The sequence below is a fragment of the Xyrauchen texanus genome, chromosome 36 (genome assembly GCF_025860055.1).
Source record: "Xyrauchen texanus isolate HMW12.3.18 chromosome 36, RBS_HiC_50CHRs, whole genome shotgun sequence".
Taxonomy (NCBI): Eukaryota; Metazoa; Chordata; class Actinopteri; order Cypriniformes; family Catostomidae; genus Xyrauchen; species Xyrauchen texanus.
The window spans coordinates 31,002,121-31,024,512 of NC_068311.1; the positions used below are offsets into that span (position 1 = coordinate 31,002,121).

General features: G+C 40.1%; 1 protein-coding gene across 4 annotated transcripts in view; it reads left to right on the plus strand.

Moving 5' to 3' along the window:
* LOC127629756 (endothelin-converting enzyme 2-like) overlaps window positions 1-18,204 on the plus strand; it is a 91,481-nt gene extending 73,277 nt beyond the window's left edge. For all 4 annotated transcript variants that reach the window (XM_052106980.1, XM_052106979.1, XM_052106981.1 and 1 more), the window contains 11 exons: window positions 1,118-1,260; window positions 1,544-1,658; window positions 4,189-4,299; window positions 4,685-4,783; window positions 4,936-5,013; window positions 6,424-6,527; window positions 8,045-8,155; window positions 8,765-8,832; window positions 9,120-9,310; window positions 14,418-14,513; window positions 14,626-18,204. In XM_052106980.1, coding sequence (XP_051962940.1) covers window positions 1,118-1,260; window positions 1,544-1,658; window positions 4,189-4,299; window positions 4,685-4,783; window positions 4,936-5,013; window positions 6,424-6,527; window positions 8,045-8,155; window positions 8,765-8,832; window positions 9,120-9,310; window positions 14,418-14,513; window positions 14,626-14,802 — 1,293 coding nt within the window. In that variant the 3' untranslated portion in view covers window positions 14,803-18,204. The remainder of the gene's footprint in view (window positions 1-1,117; window positions 1,261-1,543; window positions 1,659-4,188; window positions 4,300-4,684; window positions 4,784-4,935; window positions 5,014-6,423; window positions 6,528-8,044; window positions 8,156-8,764; window positions 8,833-9,119; window positions 9,311-14,417; window positions 14,514-14,625) is intronic.
* The last annotated feature ends 4,188 nt before the right edge of the window (window positions 18,205-22,392 follow it).

Consider the following 22,392-nt stretch of genomic DNA (forward strand, 5'->3'; position numbering starts at 1 on the left):
AAGTCAATAGAGTAAGTCATTGTGTGATACTGACTTTGCAGCCGAGTGGGCCTAACTCACTGTATATTCACTTGACTGTCCGAGGAAACTGAGAACCTTTTTTGTTTCTTTTTGTGCTGGTTCTGTCTGGCAGCTGGAGTTTGCTTTGTGGAATATCACCCCTATTATTTCTTTTCTTAAATGTAAGAAATAAGATATAGTGTTTCTTCAAGAAACGCATCTTTCCCTGCATGAAGCTGAACAATTTGGGAAGATATGGGGGGGGGATATATTTTCTTCAGAGCAGGGAGGTAATTACATTGATAAGTAAGTATCTACAATTAAAATGTTTCAAACAGGTTAAAGATAAATTAGGAAAAGTCATTATTGTTTTAGCAGAAATTCTGGGGCAAATGTTGATTTTGGCTAATATTGACGTACCTAACGCTGATGATCAGGGCTTTTTATAGATCTTGAAGGGATGTTGCAATAATATTGGGAGGAGACTTTAAATGGTCTGCACTTATATAGCACCTTCATGTGTGACCACAGGGGTGTTTGTTGAGGGTTGGATTGGGGATGGGGAGGGGAAGGGGTGGTAGTGGGAGTTAAATTTTGATTCTGTGTATATATGTTTTGCTTTTCTGTGTTTGATGTATGAATTTAAAAAAATTGTGTAAATGTAAAAAGCCTGAAACTAAATCTCCTAAATAATCCTAAAAATCCTTTTTAACAGTGACAAGGGTCATTCATTCAGTATATGTTCTTGTGTTCAGTCTGTGCTTGTTTGTAATTGTTGGCCTGTACATGTGTCAAATGGAAGTTGTTGCATCTCACTTTTTTCAGTGCCTGGTGCCATGACTGACATGACATGTCAAGATTCTGTGTCAAGTAAACCATTGCTTTCCATTGTGTGCTATCTTGCTCTTTCTGAATGCAAGAATGACTCCTGTGTGAACAGCCACTTAACAGCAGCCGTTCATACAGGTCACATTCTTATATTTAGTCTTCCTTTCTGTTGTGCTCCATCTAGTTGTTTTGGAATGCAAGAACACATTACAGTGTATTAGAAAGAAATGTATTAAGGAATATTCTGCTGTTTAATCCTGCTAATGTTGATGTTATGTTTCGGTTATAGATGTTAGCTCCAGCAGTTGATTGGCTGGATTATCTGAACTCTGCCCTCTCACCGCTGGAGTTGAATGACACTGAGCCTGTGGTGGTCTATGCAAAGGAATACTTGCAACAGGTTTCAGAGCTCATCAACAAGACCGACCGCAGGTACAACCATCTCGATAGTTATTTCAGGAAAACAATGCAACCCCCCTCTGAGAATGCTTCTTTAGATAGTGGATCAGAACGTTCAGTACTAATAACAGTCTCTCTTTCTTTCACTCTCTTTCTATCTGTCTATCCTCCTGTTCAAAAATATAGATTTTATTCCTCTTACAACTTCTGTAACACTGTCTCTCTCTCTACATGGATAAATAAATGAATATACAGGACAAGCATGAATGGTCCCTCTTTTAAATATTCTGACACATTCTCTCTCTCTCTTCTCCAGTCTTTTGAATAATTACATGATCTGGAACCTGGTGCAGAAAGGAGCCTCCAGTCTAGACCAGCGGTTTGAAAATGCTCAGGATAAGCTACTAGAGAGCCTTTATGGCACCAAGAAGGTGTGTGTAGAGTATATGTGTGAGTTGAAGGGATAGTTTAGTGAGCATTTACTCACCCTAAAGTCATTCTGTGGAACACAAAAGGAAAGGTTATACAATAAAATGTCATACAATAAAATCTAGGGGGAGTAAAGATGTTGATGACAAAATGACAAATAATTGTTAATTAAATTATCATAAAAGTCCATTTAACTCATGCACTATATTTTAAGTCTTCTGATGCCCAGTTTGAATGTGCTCTGTGTCTGAGGGCAAGTTTTTCAGTAAATAACTTATCTTTCAATATGTTCCTCTTACAAAGCTATCTTGTTGCTTGAGTAGTATGGACTACATCTATGATGCATTTTCTTTTTTTCTTTTTTGGATCTCAACATCCTGCTGAACAACCCAAGGATGGGTAAACAATGACAGAATGTAAATGTTATGGTGAACTACTTTGCACATGTATTTTTATTGTGCAATCTGATTATTTGTAATATTGAGGCACAAATCAAATAGAAAATCTGGTCCCCATTATTTCTTTTAAGAGAGATTCTACTCTACTTTTTGAAATATTATACAATGCTAATGTGCTTGTATAACAATTGCAGTGGTGATAAATAGTATGTGAACCTTTGGTTTTCAGCATACATTGGTCATATAATGTAATCTTCAAGTAACAAGTAGAGACAAACACAATGTGCTTAAGCTAATAACACAAAAACAATTATTATAAACTTTCATGTCTTTATTGAACACATCCCATTTAACATTCAGTGTGCTGTGGAAAAAGTAAGTGAACCCTTGGATTTAATAACTCATCGATCCTCTTTTGGCAGAAATAACCTCAACCAAAAATGTCTGGTAGCTGCGGATTAGACCTGCACAATGTTCAGAAGGAATTTTGGACCATTCTTCCTCTGAACTGCTTCAGTGCAGCCATATTTTTAGAATGTCCGGTGTGAATGGCTCTCTTGAGGTCATTCCACAGCATCTCTATTGGGTTAAGGTCTGAGCCAGACCTCTGACTGGGCCACTTCTACAGTGGATTTACTTAGATATTTAGGGTCATTGTCCTGCTGCATCACCGAAATTCTACTGCGCTTCAGCTGGTGCCACCCTGACATTATATTGTAGGATATCTTGATAAACTTGGGAATTAATTTTTCCATCAATGATGACAAGTGGTTCAGGCATAAAGCAAAGCAGCCCCAAATCATAAAACTTCCTCTACCATACTTCACCGCTGGGATGATATTTTCATGTTGGTATGCAGTGTACTTTTTACGCCATACGTAGTGTTGCCTGTTCTTCCCAAAAATTTCAACCTTAGATTCATCAGTCCACAAAACATTTTCCCAGTAACATAGTGGACTGTCAAGGTGGTCTTTGGCAAGCTTCAGGCACACGGCAATGGTTTTGTTGGAAAGCAGTGGCTTCCTTCATATGCCTGTTTAATGTTTTCCATGTAGTAAACTCATGAACAGAGATGTTAAAGAGTTCCAATGATTCCTTCGTCTTTACCTGTCACTCTAGGGTTCTTTTTTACCTATTCTGCGGTGTGTCCTTTGAGTCATCTTGGCTGGATGGCCACTTCTAGGGAGCGTAGCCACAGTAATAAATCATCTTCATTTATAGACAATTTGTCTTACTCTGGTTAGGTGACTATCTAAGCTCTTCCAGACAACTTTGTAACCCTTTCCATCTTTATGCAAAGAATTATTGATTGTAGATCTTCTGAGATCTCTTTTTTACCAGGCGTGGTCCACGTCAGCAGATGCTTCTTGTGAATAGCTGTAACGTTTTAAGGAAGTCACAAGAGCAGGATCTAGATGCAGCTTAAATTAAATACAAAATAAATCAAATTACAAAAACAGGTAAACACTGGAACGGAGTAAGACTAGGGGAAAAAAAAACCTGTTACATCCAAGATAACCACCGGTACATGAACTGGAGGAAACAACAACTGACTAAGGCTGAGCAGAAATCAGGGCATTATATAAACAAGGGCTAACGAGAGAATGGAACACAGGTGAGAACAATCAGGAACAGCTGACAGAGATGAGGGCAGTGCATGTTGGGAAGTGTAGCCAGGGGAAAACCGAAGACTGAGGATAAATACAAGGCAACAAAAAAGTGGATCATGACAATAGCAAACTCAAAACTGTGAGTGCTTTTTATAAGGAAAAGTAGCTCTAACCCACAGGATGCCAGGTTTGCCAGCTCCTGACTTTAATTAGCTTTTGTTGACGTCTTTAGCCTGGGGGTTCACTTACGTTTCCACAGTACCATAAATGTTTAATGGAATGTGTTCAAGAAAGACATGAAATATTATAATAATTGTTTGTGTGTTATCAGCTTAAGCACATTGTGCTTTGTCTTTACTTGTGACTTTGATGAAGATGAGATCACGTTTTATGACCAACTAATGCTGAAAACCAAATATTATATAATATTATGGTCCCATTTTGTGTTTTTATGAATACTTGTTTCAGGTTACCAGATTAGATCATTTGAGTGTAATTTGGACATTTGTGTGTTTTATATGCAGTCCTGTACCCCACGGTGGCAGACGTGCATTGGGAACGCAGACGACACTCTTGGTTTTGCGTTGGGTGCTCTTTTCGTCAAAGCCACCTTCGACAAACAAAGCAAAGAAATAGTAAGTCACTCAAAGCCACTGTGAGTCATATTAAAGGAGAATTGTGTAATTTCTGCACCTCTTACAGCACCAAAATTGCAGAAATTATGCTTCCTTAGTCTGCCAAAGGCGCTCAGTAGTTTATGATTAAAAAAATGGCAAACTACATTTTTAAGACTAAAATAAAAACCACTATGAAATGTTTATGTAATATCCAAATGTTATAATTTCAACTGTATAAGTATTAAAAAAATTATAAATGTTGTGTTTTTGAATATGAGACCCAAGTTTAGTTCTGCACGTTAGATTTAGAAGCTCAGTGATGGTGTGAGTTTGCCACCATGTGGCAGCAGTGTTCATTGCATCTTGAGAATATAACCCTGTCTCTTTTTTTCCCATAATGCAGGCAGAGGGGATGATCAATGAAATCCGAACAGCTTTCAAAGATGCTCTGGACGATTTGAACTGGATGGATGAACAGACCCGACAAGCTGCCAAGGACAAGGTTAGAACAGATGAGAATTATTGAGTCAGCTGCATTACTGGGTAACCAAACTTGAGAATTTGTCTGGGATTCAAATTGTAAGAACCACTTAACTGTAAACAGTTTGTGTTGGTTGCCAGAAAATCAGGATAAAGTGTCTTTTCTGGCTCTAGGCGGATGCCATTTACGACATGATTGGATTCCCAGACTTCATTCTGGACTCGAAAGAGCTTGATGATGTGTACGATGGGGTGAGTCAGCAAATACATTAAATAATGTTTCCTTTTTTTTTATATTTCACTGATTCCGTGGGCCCTAAAACATTTTTGAACATTTATACAATAGACATACTGTTTAAAAAGAGTACAGAAAGTATGGGCAACCTTTCTGGTTGTCAAAGATTAGTGTAAAAAGTCCATTGGGAACATACACTACAAGTTATATCTGAGGAAAATGTCTGGCATAATAATAATAATAATTTGTTTACAGATGCTACATGTTTTTTTCTTTTCATGTTTTTTGTTTTGTATTTAATGTAACATCATTCAGACAATTTTAAAGGTGACTTGTTTTCATTTTTATAGGGATAGTTCAGATAATTCCTTCATTTTGTACTCACCCTAATGCCATCCCAGATTTGTATGACTTTCTTTCTTCTACTGAACACAAACAAAGATTTTTAGAAGCAAAAGGGGACCAAACTTTTTATGCTCCAAATTGCACATAAAGGCAGCATAATAGTAATCCATAAAACACCAATCTATAATGTTTTATATATTTAAATTCTCTTCATTTACTCACCCTCATGCCATCCCAGATGTGTATGACTTCACAAAGATTTTTAGAAGAATATTTCAGCTTTGCAGGTCCTCACAATGCAAGTGAATGGGTACCAACATTTTGAAGCTCCAAAAGCACATGAAGGCAGCATAAAAGTAATCCATCAAAGTCTAGTGGTTAAATACACATCTTCGGAAGCGATATAATAGGTGTGGGTGAGTAACAGATCAATATTTAATTCTGTTTTCACCATAAATTATTTTCCCTGACCAGTATGCGCATGAAGAAAAGAACAAAAGAAGAATGTGAAAGTATAGTTGGAGATTTATGGCTAAAAAAAGACTTAAATATTGATCTGTTTACCACCCACACCTATTATATCGCTTCCGAAGATGTGTATTTAACCACTAGACTTTGATGGATTACTTTTATGCTGCCTTCATGTGCTTTTGGAGCTTCAAAATGTTGGTACCCATTCACTTGCATTGTGAGGACCTGCAAAGCTGAAATATTCTTCTAAAAATCTTTGTGAAGTCATACACATCTGGGATGGCATGAGGGTGAGTAAATGAAGAGAATTAAAATTTTTGTGTGAACTATCCCTTTAAGTATTTCCAAATACTTTTTGGGGCAACTGTATATCAAGAATAGCAGTAAAGTTGTGCTTTCTTTTAAAAGTAACAAAGATGCAGGGTTAATATTGATTGTGGAGCCAGCATAAATATTTCAAATATTTATTACATTAGGAATTTATGATAATTTAATATATATTATGTTTGTTTTTTTAAACATTTCAGAAATACTATATGGTATTACAATTGTATTAAATGTATCAATAGATTAAAATATTTGGGTTCACATTCAGTGTGTTGTGTTTTTAGTATGAGGTCACAGAGGACAACTTCTTCCAGAATATGATCAACTTCTATAACTTCTCAGCGCGAGTGATGGCCGATCAGCTCCGCAAGCCACCAAACAGAGACCAGTGAGTTTAAGTGTTTGTGTGCTAGAGAAGAATTTGCCATTTTGATTTGACATACAGTGCATCCGGAAAGTATTCACAGCACTTCTCTTTTTCCACATTTTGTTATGTTACAGCCTTATTCCAAAATGGATTAAATTCATTATTTTCCCCAAAATTCTACAAACAAAACCCCATAATGACAATGTGAAATAAGTTTGTTTGAAATCTTTGCAAATTTATTAAAAAGAAAAAAGAAATCACATGTACATAAGTATTCACAGCCTTTGCTCAATACTTTGTTGAAGCATCTTTGGCACCAATTACAGCCTCAAGTCTTTTTGTGTATGATGCTACCAAGTTTGGCACACCTATTTTTGGGCAGTTTCTCCCATTCTTCTTTGCAGGACCTCTCAAGCTCCATCAGGTTGGATGGGGAGCGTCGGTGCACAGCCATTTTCAGATCTCTCCAGAGATGTTCAATCAGGTTCAAGTCTGGGCTCTGGCTTGGCCACTCAAGAACATTCACAGAGTTGTCCTGTAGCCACTCCTTTGTTATCTTGGATGCTGCCACCACCATGCTTCACTGTAGGGATGGTATTGGCCAGGTGATGAGCGGTGCCTGGTTTCCTCCAGACATGACATTTGCCATTCAGGACAAAGTGTTCAATCTTTGTTTAAATTTTGTTTCTTATGGTCTGGGAGTCCTTCAGGTGCCTTTTGGCAAACTCCAGGTGGGCAGTCATGTGCCTTTTACTAAGGAGTGGCTTCCGTCTGGCCACTTTACCATACAGGCCTGATTGGTTGAGTGCTGCAGAGATGGTTGTTCTTCTGGAAGGTTCTCCTCTGTCCCCAGAGAATCGCTGGAGCTCTGTCATCTGTCAGGGTTCTTGGTCACCTCCCTGACTAAGGCCCTTCTCCCCCGATCGACTCAGTTTTCGCTCAGGTCTAGGAAGAGTTTTGATGGTTCCAAACTCCTTCCATTTACAGATGATGGAGGCCACTGTGCTCATTGGGACCTTCAATGCTGCAGACATTTTTCTGTTCCCTTCCCCAGATCTGTGCCTCGACACAATCCTGTCTCAGAGGTCCACAGACAATTCCTCGGACTTCATGGCTTGGTTTGTGCTCTGACATACACTGTTAACTGTGGGACCTTATATATACAGGTGTTTGTGCCTTTCCAAATCATCTCCAATCAACTGAATTTACCACAGGTGGACACCAATCAGATGTAGAAACATCTCAAGGATGATCAGTGGAAACAGGATGCACCTGAGCTCAATTATGCGTGTCATGGCAAAGGCTGTGAATACTTATGTACATGTGATTTTTTTATTTTTAATACATTTGCAAAGATTTGTCATTATGGGGTATTGTTTGTAGAATTTTGAGGAAAATAATAAATTTAATACATTTTGGAATAAGGCTGTAACATAACAAAATGTGGAAAAAGTGAAGCGCTGTGAATACTTTCCGGATGCACTGTATCAATGTAAGACAGTTGCCAACGCCTGATTACGGTCTCTTTGCATCTATAGATGGAGTATGACTCCACCCACGGTGAATGCATACTACATGCCAACCAAGAATGGAATTGTCTTCCCCGCTGGAATCTTACAGGCACCATTCTACGCCCAGGATCACCCTAAGTAAGTAATAATGGCTGAAATAGTTAGCTGAAGTAAAAAAAATGTTTAAATACATCAAATTTAAAGGTACACTACAGAGGATTTCTAATTTGAAGGTGCAGTCAGTAACTTTTGTCTTTGTGTCATCTTGGACTTACACTGATAATTAACAGCTTGGATGCAGCATCATTTAAAATCAATAGATTTCAGTTTCAGATGCCATTGTAGAAATGTAGTATTCACAGGTAGCCATGATTATTTTAATCAATGAGTGAAAGTGTCAAATAACAGTGTGGTTACTGAGATTAAGTGAGTAGTATTCGGCTGGTCATGTGATTCTAATATGGCAGCCCCCATGGGTGGAACCTCTCCATGTAGAATAAAAAAGCTTTTATAAGGTGAATTATATGACTGGAGTCTTCATTTTAATGTGAGTGGTCATGATACCCTACATATATTGCAAAATTACAGTTCATGTCTTTAGAAGTTAAACTTTTTTAATGAGGAAAAAAAATGCTTAGTATACCTTTAATTGTTCATTAGAAATGAACAAAATATCTTTATTGTGTACCTGTAAATGTTTCTATTTTCATCTTAAAGACAGAGTGTACATGTTTATGCTTCTCACAGAGCTTTAAACTTCGGTGGCATTGGCGTGGTCATGGGACATGAGTTAACACACGCTTTTGATGACCAAGGTTAGCACACACAAGTACAGACACTAGCTGTCAATGTTGTTCACTTTAAAATGAAAATGAGATGAGAGTGATGCTAAGGAGATTTTAGGCAGAGTGTTGGCCTACTTTCAATATATGGTAAAAAGGATACACTGAAAGTTACTGAGGCTAATATTCTGCCTAACATCTCCTTTTGTATTCCATGAAAAAAAGAAAGTCATACAGGTTTTGAGGGTGATTAAATGATGACAGAATTTTCATTTTGGGTGAACTATCCCTTTAACACTGTCATTAATGTAATTTCACAGGAAGAGAGTATGACAAAGATGGGAACCTTCGACCATGGTGGCAGAACTCCTCGGTGGACGCATTTAAGAATCGCACAGAGTGTATGGTCGATCAGTACACTCAATACACTATCAACGGAGAACACATAAATGGAAAACAGACGCTGGGAGAAAACATAGCTGACAATGGCGGTTTAAAGGCTGCCTATAATGTAAGTTACTTCGCTGAGGAAATTGCTTCTTAAATATGTTGTAGCATATACACATAGCTCTGCATGCTGATGTAGCAGTGCTGGTAATTCATTGTATAAATATAACACCATTCACCACATCCCAAACACATACTTTAAGGCTAGGTTTGATCTATGTTTTTGATAAGGCTCCACCTTGTGGTGATGGATATACATTACTGTAGGTACTTTTACTTATTAAAACAAATAGGTAACACTCTATATGAAAAATTTAAAACATTTTTTTATCTTGAAATCATGATACATTTTTATCATGATAAAGCCCATTATAGGGCATTCATAATGTCTCATAATCCACCTTTACAACGATATGTTGTAAAGTCTCATAAATAACTCTAACCACAGTTTTTAGAAAGTGTTACAAGAAGATCCTCCAATGAATTGTCAAGAGTTGGAGACAAATACAGATTCTTCAAGACCCATGCCAATTCCTGATTGCTTAACGGAACAGTTCACTGAAAAAATTCAAATTCTCTCATCAATTACTCACCCTCATGCCATCTCAGATGTGTGACTTTCTTTCTTCTGCAGAATGCAAATGAAGATGTTTAAAAGAATATCTCAGCTCTGTTGGTCTAAACAATGCAAGTGAATGGTGAAATGTTGAAGCTCCAAAAAGGCAGCATAAAAGTAATTCATATGACTCAAGTGGTTTAATCCATGACTTCTGAAGTGATCCAATCGGTTTTGGGTATAAACAGACCAAAATGTAACTCATATTTCACTCTACATCTTGCTACGGCAGTCTCTAGGTACAATCATGATTTCAAGCTTGATTACTCTTCCTAACACTTGACACATGTGCAGAGCGATAGATGCATCTTGGAAGTGTCATCAAACTTGTTACATGATCGCCAAGGAAACTGCTGATGTCAAAATTTATAGGGAAAAAGGAGTTATATTTTAGTGTGGTCACACCCGAAACTGATTAGATATCCAAAATTTTGGTCACCATTCTCTTGCATTGTATGGATGTTCAGTGTAGAGATATTCCTCTAAAAATCTTAATTTGTAAAAAAAGAGAAAAAATAAAGTCATGCACATCTAGGTTGGCATGAGGGTAAGTAAATGATGAGAGAATTTTTTTTTTTGGGTGAACTACTCCATTAAGACCCAGACCAAATACTGGACCACCTCAGAACCAGACCAATGCACAAATACCACAAACTCTAATACCCAGACCAATCTCTAACCAAACCAGATTTCCAAAGACCCAGACAAATAGCAGACCCACTAAGACAGGGGTTTCCAAACTATCTGCGGCCCGTCGACTGTTCTGCTCTTCTCTGCTCTGCTCTGTACCATCTTGCACGGTTTGCACAAATGCACTTTATGTAGTAATATGTAGGTCTTATTTAGTTCTGTGTAGTCTCACATGGTTCTGTGTTTGTTTTTATGTTGTTTTATTTAGCACCATGGTCCTGGAGGAACGTTGTTTTGTTTCACTGTGTACTATACTAGCTGTATATGGTTGAAATGACAATAAAAGCCACTTGACTGTTGACTTGACTTGATGTGGCCCATGAGAAATTTTAGGCCGTTTTCACCTGGTATTAAGATGCATTTCTGGTGATTCGATCACATGTGGTCAGTTGAGACATGTGGCTGTTTACACCTGGTCACTTAAATGTGCCTCCTGTGATCACTTGTGTTCGGATTTGGAGTGTAGGGTCTCTGTTTCATGACAACATACATTAATCACTATGTCAGTGTGTTACTGCATGATATTAACCCTCTGGAGTTTTTTTTGGATCCTGACATGCCCTGACATTTGTGCTTCTTTCAGCTACATACAGCATATTCATTGCAAAAGTCTCATTGCACTGTATTCAGCACAAATTGTGCTACAATAATTTGTGAGCAACATGTATGTACACATTTGTACTTTTGAGAAAATCAAGTTTAAAGTTAATAAAAAGTTAAGGACAATGTTGTAAAGCCATAAAACACATACTAAACATTTCTTCATGTAATCAGTGGAAATAAATATGAAGTGTTGTGTTGACATTCAGCTGTCAGTTGATAGTCAGTTGGCAGTGTGTTATTTTGAGAAGTATAAAATGTGAGTCCAGTCTGAGGCTAATAAAGTGCAGTGCTGATGTATGTATCATGAGCAATCAAGAGTTCAAAAGTCTGATTGCTTGGGGGAAGAAGCTGTCATGAAGTCGGCTGGTGCGGGTCCTGATGCTCTCACTGATACCGCCTGCCTGATCCTCCAAGCTTTTTTCACACACCGCCTGGTATACATGTGATGATGATGTGTCTGGCAGTTTGCACCACACTTTACAGGGCTTTGAGGTTGATGGCGGTGCTGTTGCCATACCAGGCAGTGATGCAGCCAGTCAGGATGCTCTCTACAGTGCTGTTGTAGAACCGTGTGAGGATGTGGTGGTTCATTCCAAACTTCCTCAGCCATTTCAGGAAGAAGAGGCGCTGGTGAACCTTCACAATGGCCTCAGTGTGGATGGACCATGTGAGTTCCTCAGTGATGTGGACACTGAGGAACTTGAAGCTGCTGGCTCTCTCCACCAGTGCTCCATTGATGATGATGGGGCTGTGTTCTCTATCTTTCCACCACAAAGCTCCTTGGTCTTACTTACGTTGAGGGAGAGGTTGTGCTCCTGACACCAGCATGTCAGAGTGTGCACCTCCTCTCTGTAGGCTGTTTCATCATTGTCAGTGATCAGACCTACCACCATCGTATCATCAGCAAACATAAAGATGGCAATGGAGCTATGTGTTGCCACACAGTGTGTGTACAAGGAATGCAGGAGTGGGCTGAGAACACAGCTCTGTGAGGCTCCAGTGTTGTGGGTCAGTGATGAGGCGATGTTGCTGCCTATTCTAACTACCTGGCATCTGCTTGACAGGAAATCCAGGATCCAGCTGCACAGTGAGCTGTTTAAGCCTAGAGCCCGGAGTTTCACATCAAGCTTGGAGGGCACTATGGTGTTGAATGCTGAGCTGTAGTCTACAAACAGCATTCTCATATATGTGTTCCTATTTTCCAGGTGGGAGAGAGCAGTGTGTAGTGTATATGCAATAGCGTCATCAGTGGAGTGGTTGTTGAGCATTAAGCAAACTGCCGTGAGTCCAGTGAGGCAGGCAACACAGAGCAGATGTAATCTCAGATTAGCCTCTCAAAGCATTTGCTGATAATGGTGGTCAGAGAAACTGGACGACAGTCATTTAAGCAAGTGATTTTGAGTTGCTTTGGTACAGGCACAATGGTGGATGTTTTAAACCATGTGGGGACCACAGTCAAGGAGAGGGAAATGTTGAAAATGTCCGTAAAAACAATAGCCAGTTGGTTCGCGCACGCTCTGATGATGCGGCCCGGAATGCTGTCTGGACCTGTGCGAAAGTCTTAGGCACATAAGATGTTTCACAAAAGCATTTATTTTAATATGGTTATTTATATATTCAGCTTCATTGTGTCAATAGGATATATACGCTAATGAGGAGGCTAAAAGGTAAATCCCCTAGCGTCAGTTGCTAGTGTGCCACTTGATGCCAGGGGAGTGAGGTTTACACATTTCACAGCTACCTACCAGCTGGCTATCTTCATCATTAGATGACAACATGCACTAATTAGCATGTTCATGATGTCATTGCATCATATTTGCATTCTGCCTAGTGTCAGCCCTTTACATCTGTTTGCTTACTCTCTTTGCTCACATACTGAATTTTAACACAGCCGAATTCCCAGTAAAGCTGTTGTCATTTACATATTTTCTGTTTATGTTGTCAGACAATGGATGAAATATGAGTATGACATAGTGCCTGAAACATGGCCCATTAAGACAACATATTAACCAGCAGTCACTTCCAAACCATATCCAAGATGCTGCTCTGCACTGCTAAAATCCTGATTTTATAACAGCAATGACATCTGACAAAATCACCATACACATCTGTGATTTCGGCTATATTTACATGTAAAATGATCACTCAGAGAGAATGTTTATTGCACTCTCATTTGAAGACTATATAACTTATAACGTCTGAATTCACATCAAGGAACAATAAAAGATAATATTCATTTTAAAATGTATCCTGTACTGGAGCTGGAACAAGTGTGTTTGGGAGCAGGTGAGCCAAGTGTTGTTGATTGTTGGAAAAATCGGAAAAGGTATAAGCATGCCGGAGACCCCGATTTGAATCCTGCTCGGAGTGGGTCATGTAGGACCGGTTACATTAGCGAAATTTATCGACTTTCCAAACAGGCTTTAGCTACTTTGCATTGAAAGAAGTTGGCAACAGGGCAAGAGATCACGCCTCCGTCGACTTCAGAGGTTTTTTTAAGCACAACAAAGTAAAAAAAAACAGCACACTGTTTCTCCCTGATGCTGTTGAAATTTAATCTAAACACAAACACAACATGTCAAGCACTTTTTTCCGTTTAGTGTATTACCTGTATTAAAGGAGCTTGGCGATCATGCTTATCATCTGTGTTGATATCAGACACACTAAAGAAGATCCGTGATGCTCTCATGATTGTGTCCACTTTTAAAGATGTTTCCAATTGGACAGTTATTTCCCTTTATAGCCGCTCTTAAACTGCAAAGTTTAAACTCTTGTTTTAGCACAGCGGTTGCTGAGGGGTGGCGCTTCACTGCTGCCGGCATGTATTCAGGACGGATGAGCGTTTACACCTCAGATGCAATATGTTTTTGACCACATTTGGATGTTTTTGACCACATCTGGCCACATGTGATTGGATCACCTAAAATGCATCTTAATTCCAGATGGAAATGGGGTCTTAGAAATAGAACAGAATTTGGCCCATACTATTTATAAATTAAAGCAATATAATAACAGCAAGATTATGTTATGGCCGGATATCAGCACGGCTGTGATTCGGCCATAGGCACGATGCTGCAGGTAATTGCACATTTTCCAGACCAAGTCTAAACACCTTAAGGCCCAATTCCAGACCAAGACTCTTGGTATAAAGTCTAAGACCACTTATGTTGTCTTGAGAGATCCACTCTACAAAGGACTATCTCTAGACACTTTTTATTTCATAGAGGCAAATGAGAAATTTTGATATTTGTTTGTTTTACAGTCATATAAGTCATGGGTGAAAAAGAATGGAGTAGAGAAAAGACTCCCAGCTGTGAACCTGACAAACGACCAGCTCTTCTTTGTGGGCTTTGCACAGGTAATGACTTACGACAAGGCACCTCATTGCACTTCCAACAACAAAAAAACAGTCCTATGATTCTGAAAACATTTGCTCTTAGACACACATTCCTTTTTGCTCTTCTTCTTAGGTGTGGTGTTCTGTACGAACACCAGAAAGCGCTCACGAGGGCTTGATGACAGACCCTCACAGCCCGCCCAAATACCGTGTTATCGGCACTCTGTCCAACTCGCCCGACTTCGCAGAGCACTTCCAGTGTCCGCTGGGCTCTCCCATGAACTCAGGCCACCGCTGTGAAGTGTGGTAGAACCGTCGGCCAGAAGACATCCACAGCCACCAGTTTTCTTGCACAAATCAGCCTGGCCAAAAACGATGACAATTTGGGCTCTCAAGCACTGTTTTTTTTATTTATGTGCTCAAATTTATACGAAGAGTTGGGCTGAACGTTGGAGAACATTAAGAGTGTCCTCCAATGGTTATGTTCTCCAATGATTGGGCCAACTGATATCTATTTTCCTCTACCACCACACCAGCCCATGCGGGCTCATTTTATTTATTTGTTTGCTGAACTTGAGGGGACGAGGGGCCAATCAGGGCTCCATCCAATGCTTATTCGTGTTTCTGTGCTTTATACCCTGTTTACAACAAGCCTGATTCCTCATCTTCTGGGATGGAAGATTTGACCACTGTGTTGCCACTGGGAGCACCTCTTTGTGACCTCACAGAAAAGTTTTGGCTCCATCTGTGATGACTACAAAGGAAGATCCACGTTCTCATAGTGACCTCACAGGAAGTGCCGAGCTACATCTGTGACCCCCCACAGGAAGAACGTGCTTTCAGAAAGGATGAAAGTATATTTCCCAATTGTGATTTAATTTAAATGCTATTAAACAGCAGTTATGACAGTGATAGCCCCTGTTTGCTCATCTGACCTGTGTATTATGGTATCATAGGCATATTTTTGTCTAGACAAAGTTGATTTTAAACTGCTTTTTGCCAAAGAACAATTTTAGTTTTGTTCCTAGTGAAAGTGGAAATCCATACTGCTTTGCTTTCACTGTAATTTCATATGGTGTGTTTGTCTAAAGACGTTTACTTGCTGTATGTGAATGATGCATTTTCATGTCTGTGTCACACATTATTTGCCATATTGTGCTAAATTTGATCAAGTCTGCTGAAGTGTTATATCACATAACGCCCTGAAAACCACTAAAAATATATAACCTTTATCTTATGCTAAACTTCTCAGCACCCCCTAAAAGTGTTTCAGGGAGTTGCATCAGAGGTGGTAGTATAACTTTAGAGAGATCAAATAACCCATTTTAGGTTTAGATTGCTGCTGTATGTAATTCCTTTCTCAGCATTTTTACTAGCTCTAATTTGATCCTGAATGTTTTAATCTGATTTCCACTTTCCATTGCTAAAGCAGACAGACTTTATTGTATTGTGTCATTTGAATGCGGCTGACTTTTTATGATCTTAGATCAGAGTTGAATTTCACCATTTGCAAAGGTAAAGCTCCCAGTGTGCTTGTTATCTTATGTATACAACTCTTCAACAAAGGAATAGTTCATCTAAAAGTGAAAATTCTGTCATCATTTACTCAGCCTCATAATGTTCATTTTTTCTTTGGATCCCAAAAAAATATGTTATGAAAGGTGGGTGGTGATTTATGCTGTCAAGCTCTAGAAAGGACAGAAATCACCATAAGTATATAAGCGGCAACTCGTGTGCTATTTGACTTGTGTGCTATATTCCAAGTTTTTTTAAGCCGTGTTACAGCTTTGTGTGAGGTACAGAAATTTTAAAGAATAGTTCACCCAAAAATGTAATTTCAAATATTAAAATAATAGGTGTGGGCAAGAAATCAATTAATATTTAAGTCCTTTTTTACCATAAATCTCCACCTGAACATTTGAAATGTGAAAGAATGTGAAAGTGTAGATTTATAGTAAAAAGGACTAAAATATTGCTCTGTTTCTCACCCACACCTATCGTATCGCTTGTGAACATATGGATTTCACCACTGGGGTGTCTTATGGATTACTTTTGTGTGGCCTTCAAGTGATTTTTGGAGCTTCAAAGATCTGGTCATCATTCACTTGGATTGCAAGCACCTACAGAGCGAGATATTCTTCTATAAACCCGTTTGTGTTCTGCAAAAGAAAGAAAGTCATATACATCTGGGATGAAAGAATGTTAATTTTTGGGTGAACTGTCCCTTTAAATCTTCCACTCCACAGTAGCTCTCAAATTTCATTAGAGCTTGCACGTATTCAAATGTAAGTATGTCACAATTAGTCACAACACTCATTAGAACATATGCTGTGTGATTATGGTGCAATGTGTTTTAAATCTCCAGGTTTGCATATGCACAAGTGTTGATGTGATTTGAGAGCTACGCTGAAGGGGATTTTCACTGAATAAGGACTTAAATTTCAGTCTGTTCATCACACAAAGTGATTGTATGTCTTCACGAGACTTGGAATACTGTGCACAATTCACTATTATAATTCTTTTAAACACTTTTTGAAACACTCCTGGTCACTGTCTACCTTACTTGTATGGAAAAGAGCAGCTTGAACATTCTTCAAAAAAATCTCGTTTTGTATTTCAACGGATGAAAATAAAACTGAGGTTTTGAATGACATGAGGGTGAATAAATCATAATTTTATTTTTTGTGAACTATTTCTTTTAGATTTTCCCCCTCAGTCTTAAAGAACATTGCACGTGGAAAGAGTGGTTAGTTTGTTTGCAGCTTCTCCAATAACATACGGAAGTTCAAAACTCAGTTTAACTTCATGTCAAGTTCATATTGTGTTATACTTTGTTTTAGAATTGCTTGAATTATGTGCATTTGACTGAATGATTCTTTGGTTTTTATCTTAATACCGTATGATTATCCTATACCATAAAGATTTTGCGATGTTAACTTTGATGGGCTCCATGGAGATTGTGGGGCAGTTTTCGATACGGATTTCGTTTTTAGAAGAGAGGTTTGGTTTTGGCCTTAATTACTGAAGGTATAGACCTACAGTATAAAATAAGATGTACATATATTGACTTTAAAATACTTCAAGTTGAACCATTTGAAAGCCTTTAAATAGCCAGTACTTGGCATTAAATGTGTACCTTCTTTATTTGCAATTTCAGTCAGAAATACCAAATTGCCAGTCCAGATATTCCTGTTGAGACCTGAAAGAATTATGTTTTTGACTGATTGCCCTAATGTTGTTGTTGATTTTGTTGGATTAAAGCCATTTTTTTTTAGCTTTGATTTAATGGAGAGGTGGTACTCAAAAAGATCTGACACAAACACATTGTTTTCAGTGTGTTAAAGTTAAACTTTAAGAAATTATGTAGATTATTTTTCAGAATGTCATTACTGTGACATACTACATTCCGTTCATAACAATGGGACAGAGCAAGGTGATAGTGTGTCCTGCCACTGTTAATTGCTGTCGTTTTTTTGATTTTTTCTTCATTTATGAAGATGCCTTATTTAATTTATAGAGTGTACATTCAACAATTAATCAACTGGTGGTTTATTGTCCTCTCTCTTTTGTACTGCTGTCATTGATGTTTGAGAGGTTACACTGTCTTATAGTTGTGTTTTCTTTCTTTTTTAATGAGAGGCATTCCCTGAATTATTGTTGACAGTCTGCCACGTGTGTAGTGCAACATTCCACCTAGAGAACTGTTACTGAAATAAAGTACATATATTATAAAAAATAATTTTGCAGTTTGGTTTCTGTTGAAAAAATTCACTGTATTATTGCGGAAACAAATGACATTTTAAATGCATTTGTGTCATTTAAGCAAAGGTATTACAAACATACGTACCTGGTGATTTTGGTTCATTTTAACAAATTTGAGCTTTGACAATATTTGAAACATTAAAAAAACATCCAAAACAAGAGGCCTATATATTTAAATGGTGGCCTTATTTTAACAGCAAGACTGATGCCGCCATGCTGAAATGTGCTGAACACATACAGTATATTACAATCAATGGTGAAACATGCTGCACACATAATACTTTCAGCATTGGTTTTTATAGTACATTGAACTCTTATATATTTCATTCCTCGTGTCATGGCCCCTTTAAATGATATTGCTGGTTATTGTCTGAGGGAATTTTGTTTTTATTATCTTTCTCCTTTTTTTTTCTTACTGGCCATTTTATGTATAAAAATGGCAAAAAAAGTCCTTATTTGCATTTAGTTTATGTTCAATAAAAAAACCTTTAGGGGGAAAAAAGTTCTTGTCCTTTTCCAACCAGTTAGTTGATCAGATTTAAACAAAAATAGATCATATTTTTGGTACAATCTGCCACTTTTTATTTAATATGTAAATATGTAAATTTTTAATCAGACTGTGCCTAATTTGAATATTTAAAATTTGTAGCCTTAGAACAAGGGCGGAACAGGTGGCGACATGATCAGGTCCTGCATAAGCTGGCAGAGATCCTAGAAATAAGGATTCTCCACTCGACCCTCCGGCGGGGAGGGAGTGGTATGCTTACCAGCTCCCGTAGTGCAGTTTCCTGAGTCCTGGAGCTGCCCGTCTCAGGGGCACTTTGAAGCCTTCTTGGGGTTCTACATCGCAATCCTGCGAGTAGCTCCGCGCCGGGGCCAGCCCCGAGGGGCGGGCTGTGGCTGGGCTGGTGTCGGTGTTGGCACTGTAGAGGGATGCCCTGGGCGACGAGCAGACGGAGTGCAGGGTCTGTGGCTCCACCTGGGCAGGATGTGCTGTATGGCCTCCGTGTGCTTCCTCACCGCTGAGAACTGCTGGGCGAAGTCTCCAACGCTGTCGCCAAACAGCCCAACCTGGGAGATGGGGGCATCAAGGAAACGCACCTTGTCAGCCTCTCGCAACTCGACCACGTTGAGCCAGTGGTGGCGTTCCTGGACCACCAGGGTGGACATTGCCTGCCCGAGAGCCTGCGCCGTGACCTTCGTTGCCCGGAGGGTGAAGTTGGTGACTGGGAGTGGGAGGTCCGTGGGGGAATACCTGGCTGAGAGGCTCCCACTGAGGTCCCCAAATCGCCCCCAGTGCTAACCGACCCTGCCTCATACTCGTAGGTAGATGGACCGAGTCATGGTCATGTCCTCGTAGTGAGGATATGAACCATCCACGAATGCTGACTCCGCATGGGTGGCACCCAGACATGAAAGGCAGTGATCGTGGCCATCAGACGGGGAGAGACATCTACCATAACCAGGAAATAAACACAAACAGAAAGACATCTTGAAAAAGACCACAAGAGTTTATGCCACTCCTTTAGAGAAATATTACTCTTTTTGTGTGTTTTATATATACATATGTATATAGGTAGGTATATATATATATATATATACCTACCTATATATAAATATAAAAATATATATAAATGAAGTTATTCACTCCGTGAACTTTTTTCTGCTGCTGAAGTGCCCAGGGGTGTGTGCTTAGCACAACCTCCTCGAACTGCACGCAGAACAGGAGCAGCGGTTCATTGCGCTCCTCCAGACCCAAGCGTTTGCTGAGTTTGCTGGCCCAGGAGAGGGCTGCCGCTGCTACCCAGCCCTACCCCATGTTCCGTCGTCATGATGGACCCCAAAGACAATCCGGATGGATCCTGGAGCTCTTTGAGTGGACGGCAGGGACCTGCAGATGGCCAAGCATCCAGTGGGCGATCCGTTTAATACCACTGTTGTCCAGGGAAGCCCAACTCGTGGCGCAGCAGTTACTAACCGAGAACCTCCTGGTATATGCTGACTTGAAATCCATCCAGCAAAGTGTAAGCCAGACACCCAAGCAACAACGCCAATGCTTCCACTCGCTGACAATTGGCCAGCACAGCCACCTGTTTGCCTTCTCCCAGTAGCTACGGGATGCCTGCCGTAGTTGGTTGTTGGCTGAGCAACACAACATCGGGGCTGTGATGGTGATGGTGATGGTAACGACCTGGTGTTACTGGAGAAGTTTATTGCTGGGCTTCCAAGAGGGATGGCGGATTGGGTCCAGTGCCATCACCCGGCGTTGCTCCATATGGCCATCCAGCTGGCAGAGGACCACGACACTTGGACATTCTCTCTCTCTCTCTCTCTCTCTCTCTCTCTCTCTCTCATGTCTCCCCTTCTTTTCTTCCCTCCCCTTCCTCCCATTCTGTTCCATCTTCCCGGAAACGGGGGGTTCCCCTTCCCAAACCAGCTCCCTGGCTTATGGGCTGCACCACGCCCCAGTTTCCCCTGTCCCTCTCCGCTGTCACTCCCAGGTAGGTAAATCTGCTGCCACGGGCATGAAGACTGGGCCAGTTTGCTGGAGCTGCGGGGAGCTGGGGCATTTCCAGGACCAATGCCCAGTGATGGAGGTAGCCCAGTAATCCTCACTGATGAAGGCACTACTTTTATGTCATGTACACTATGTGAGCTGTACAAATTATTGAGCATTAAATTGATGCAGACAAGTATGTACATACGCAAACGGATGGCTTGGTCGAACGGTTTAGTCAAATCCTAAAAAACATAATTCATAAGTTTGTGCACAAAGATACTCAGAATTGGGATAAGTGGCTTGAACCCCTGTTATTCGTAGTTCAAGAAGTCCCACAAGCCTCAACAGGGTTATCCCCATTTGAATTATTGTATTGCTGTAAGCCTCATGGTGTCTTAGATGTTGTGAGGGAAAATCGGGAGGAGGGACCTTCAAACAGCAAAAACTAAATTCAATACGTTCTTGACCTGAGAGCAAAACTCCACACATTGGGGCAGCTATAGCAGGAGAATTTGCTACAGGCTCAAGAACGTCAGTCCCAGCTGTATAACGGGAGCTCGGCTACAGGAATTTACACAGGGAGATAAAGTCCTTGTATTACTACGTTGCAAGGGCCCTTTGAGGTCACAACGTGGTCAGGGAAGTCGATTATGAGGTTAAATGAAGGGATGGGGTGGGGCACGGCAAATCTACCTCCTCAAACCCTTAAAACCATGGAGGGAGGTGGTCCCCATGTCTTTGGCAATGGTGATTCCGGAGAGGGAGGAGCTCAGGCCAGAGGTGACCTTAAAAGCAAACCGAGGCATCCCGGTCACTTGCGGAGACCACCTCTCACCATCGTAAGTCATGGAAATGGCCCGGCTGCAAAGAGAATTCTCCAACATTTTCTCACACCTTCCCAGTCATACAAACAACTTAGAACACCATATTGAAACAAACCCAGGGTTAGTGGTATGCAGTCGTCCCTACCTATTGCCCAAGCACAAAAAAATGGTTCATGAAGAATTAAAGGCCATGCTCGATATAGGGGTAATAGAAGAATCCCACAGTGACTGGTCCAGCCTGGTTGTGCTGATTCCAAAAAGTTACGGGTCTGTCCGGTTCTGTGTGAAATATAGAAAGGTCAACATGGTGTCTAAATTTGATGCATATCCAATGCCTCGTATAGATGAACTGCTCGATCAGTTGGGCGCGGCACACTTTTACTTGACACTGGATTTGACAAAGGGATATTGGCAGATCCCCTTAACACCAATGTCCCGTGAGAAAACGGTCTTCTTCACATTGTTTTACACCAATTCGTTACCATTCTGTTCTGTTGTTTGGGGCCCCGGCTACGTTTCAGCATCTTTTAGGTGCTACTGGTTGTCTAGATATGGTAACAAAGGAAACAAAATGGCAGACTATATCCAAAATGGTAGAGCCAAAGTTCATTTAAGTGTGGGAGGGAAGGAGAAAGGAAAGATGGTTAGATCAGTTCCAGAGCAGTGGAGCTAATACCACGTGAGGATGTGATTGAGCGGACACACAAAGGAACTGACGAAACAGGTGGGAGAATATTAAACACCAGCCTGAGTCTAACATAAACCACGGCACCACTCACTCTGTGAATATCAGAGAGTGAGAGAGAGTGAGCGT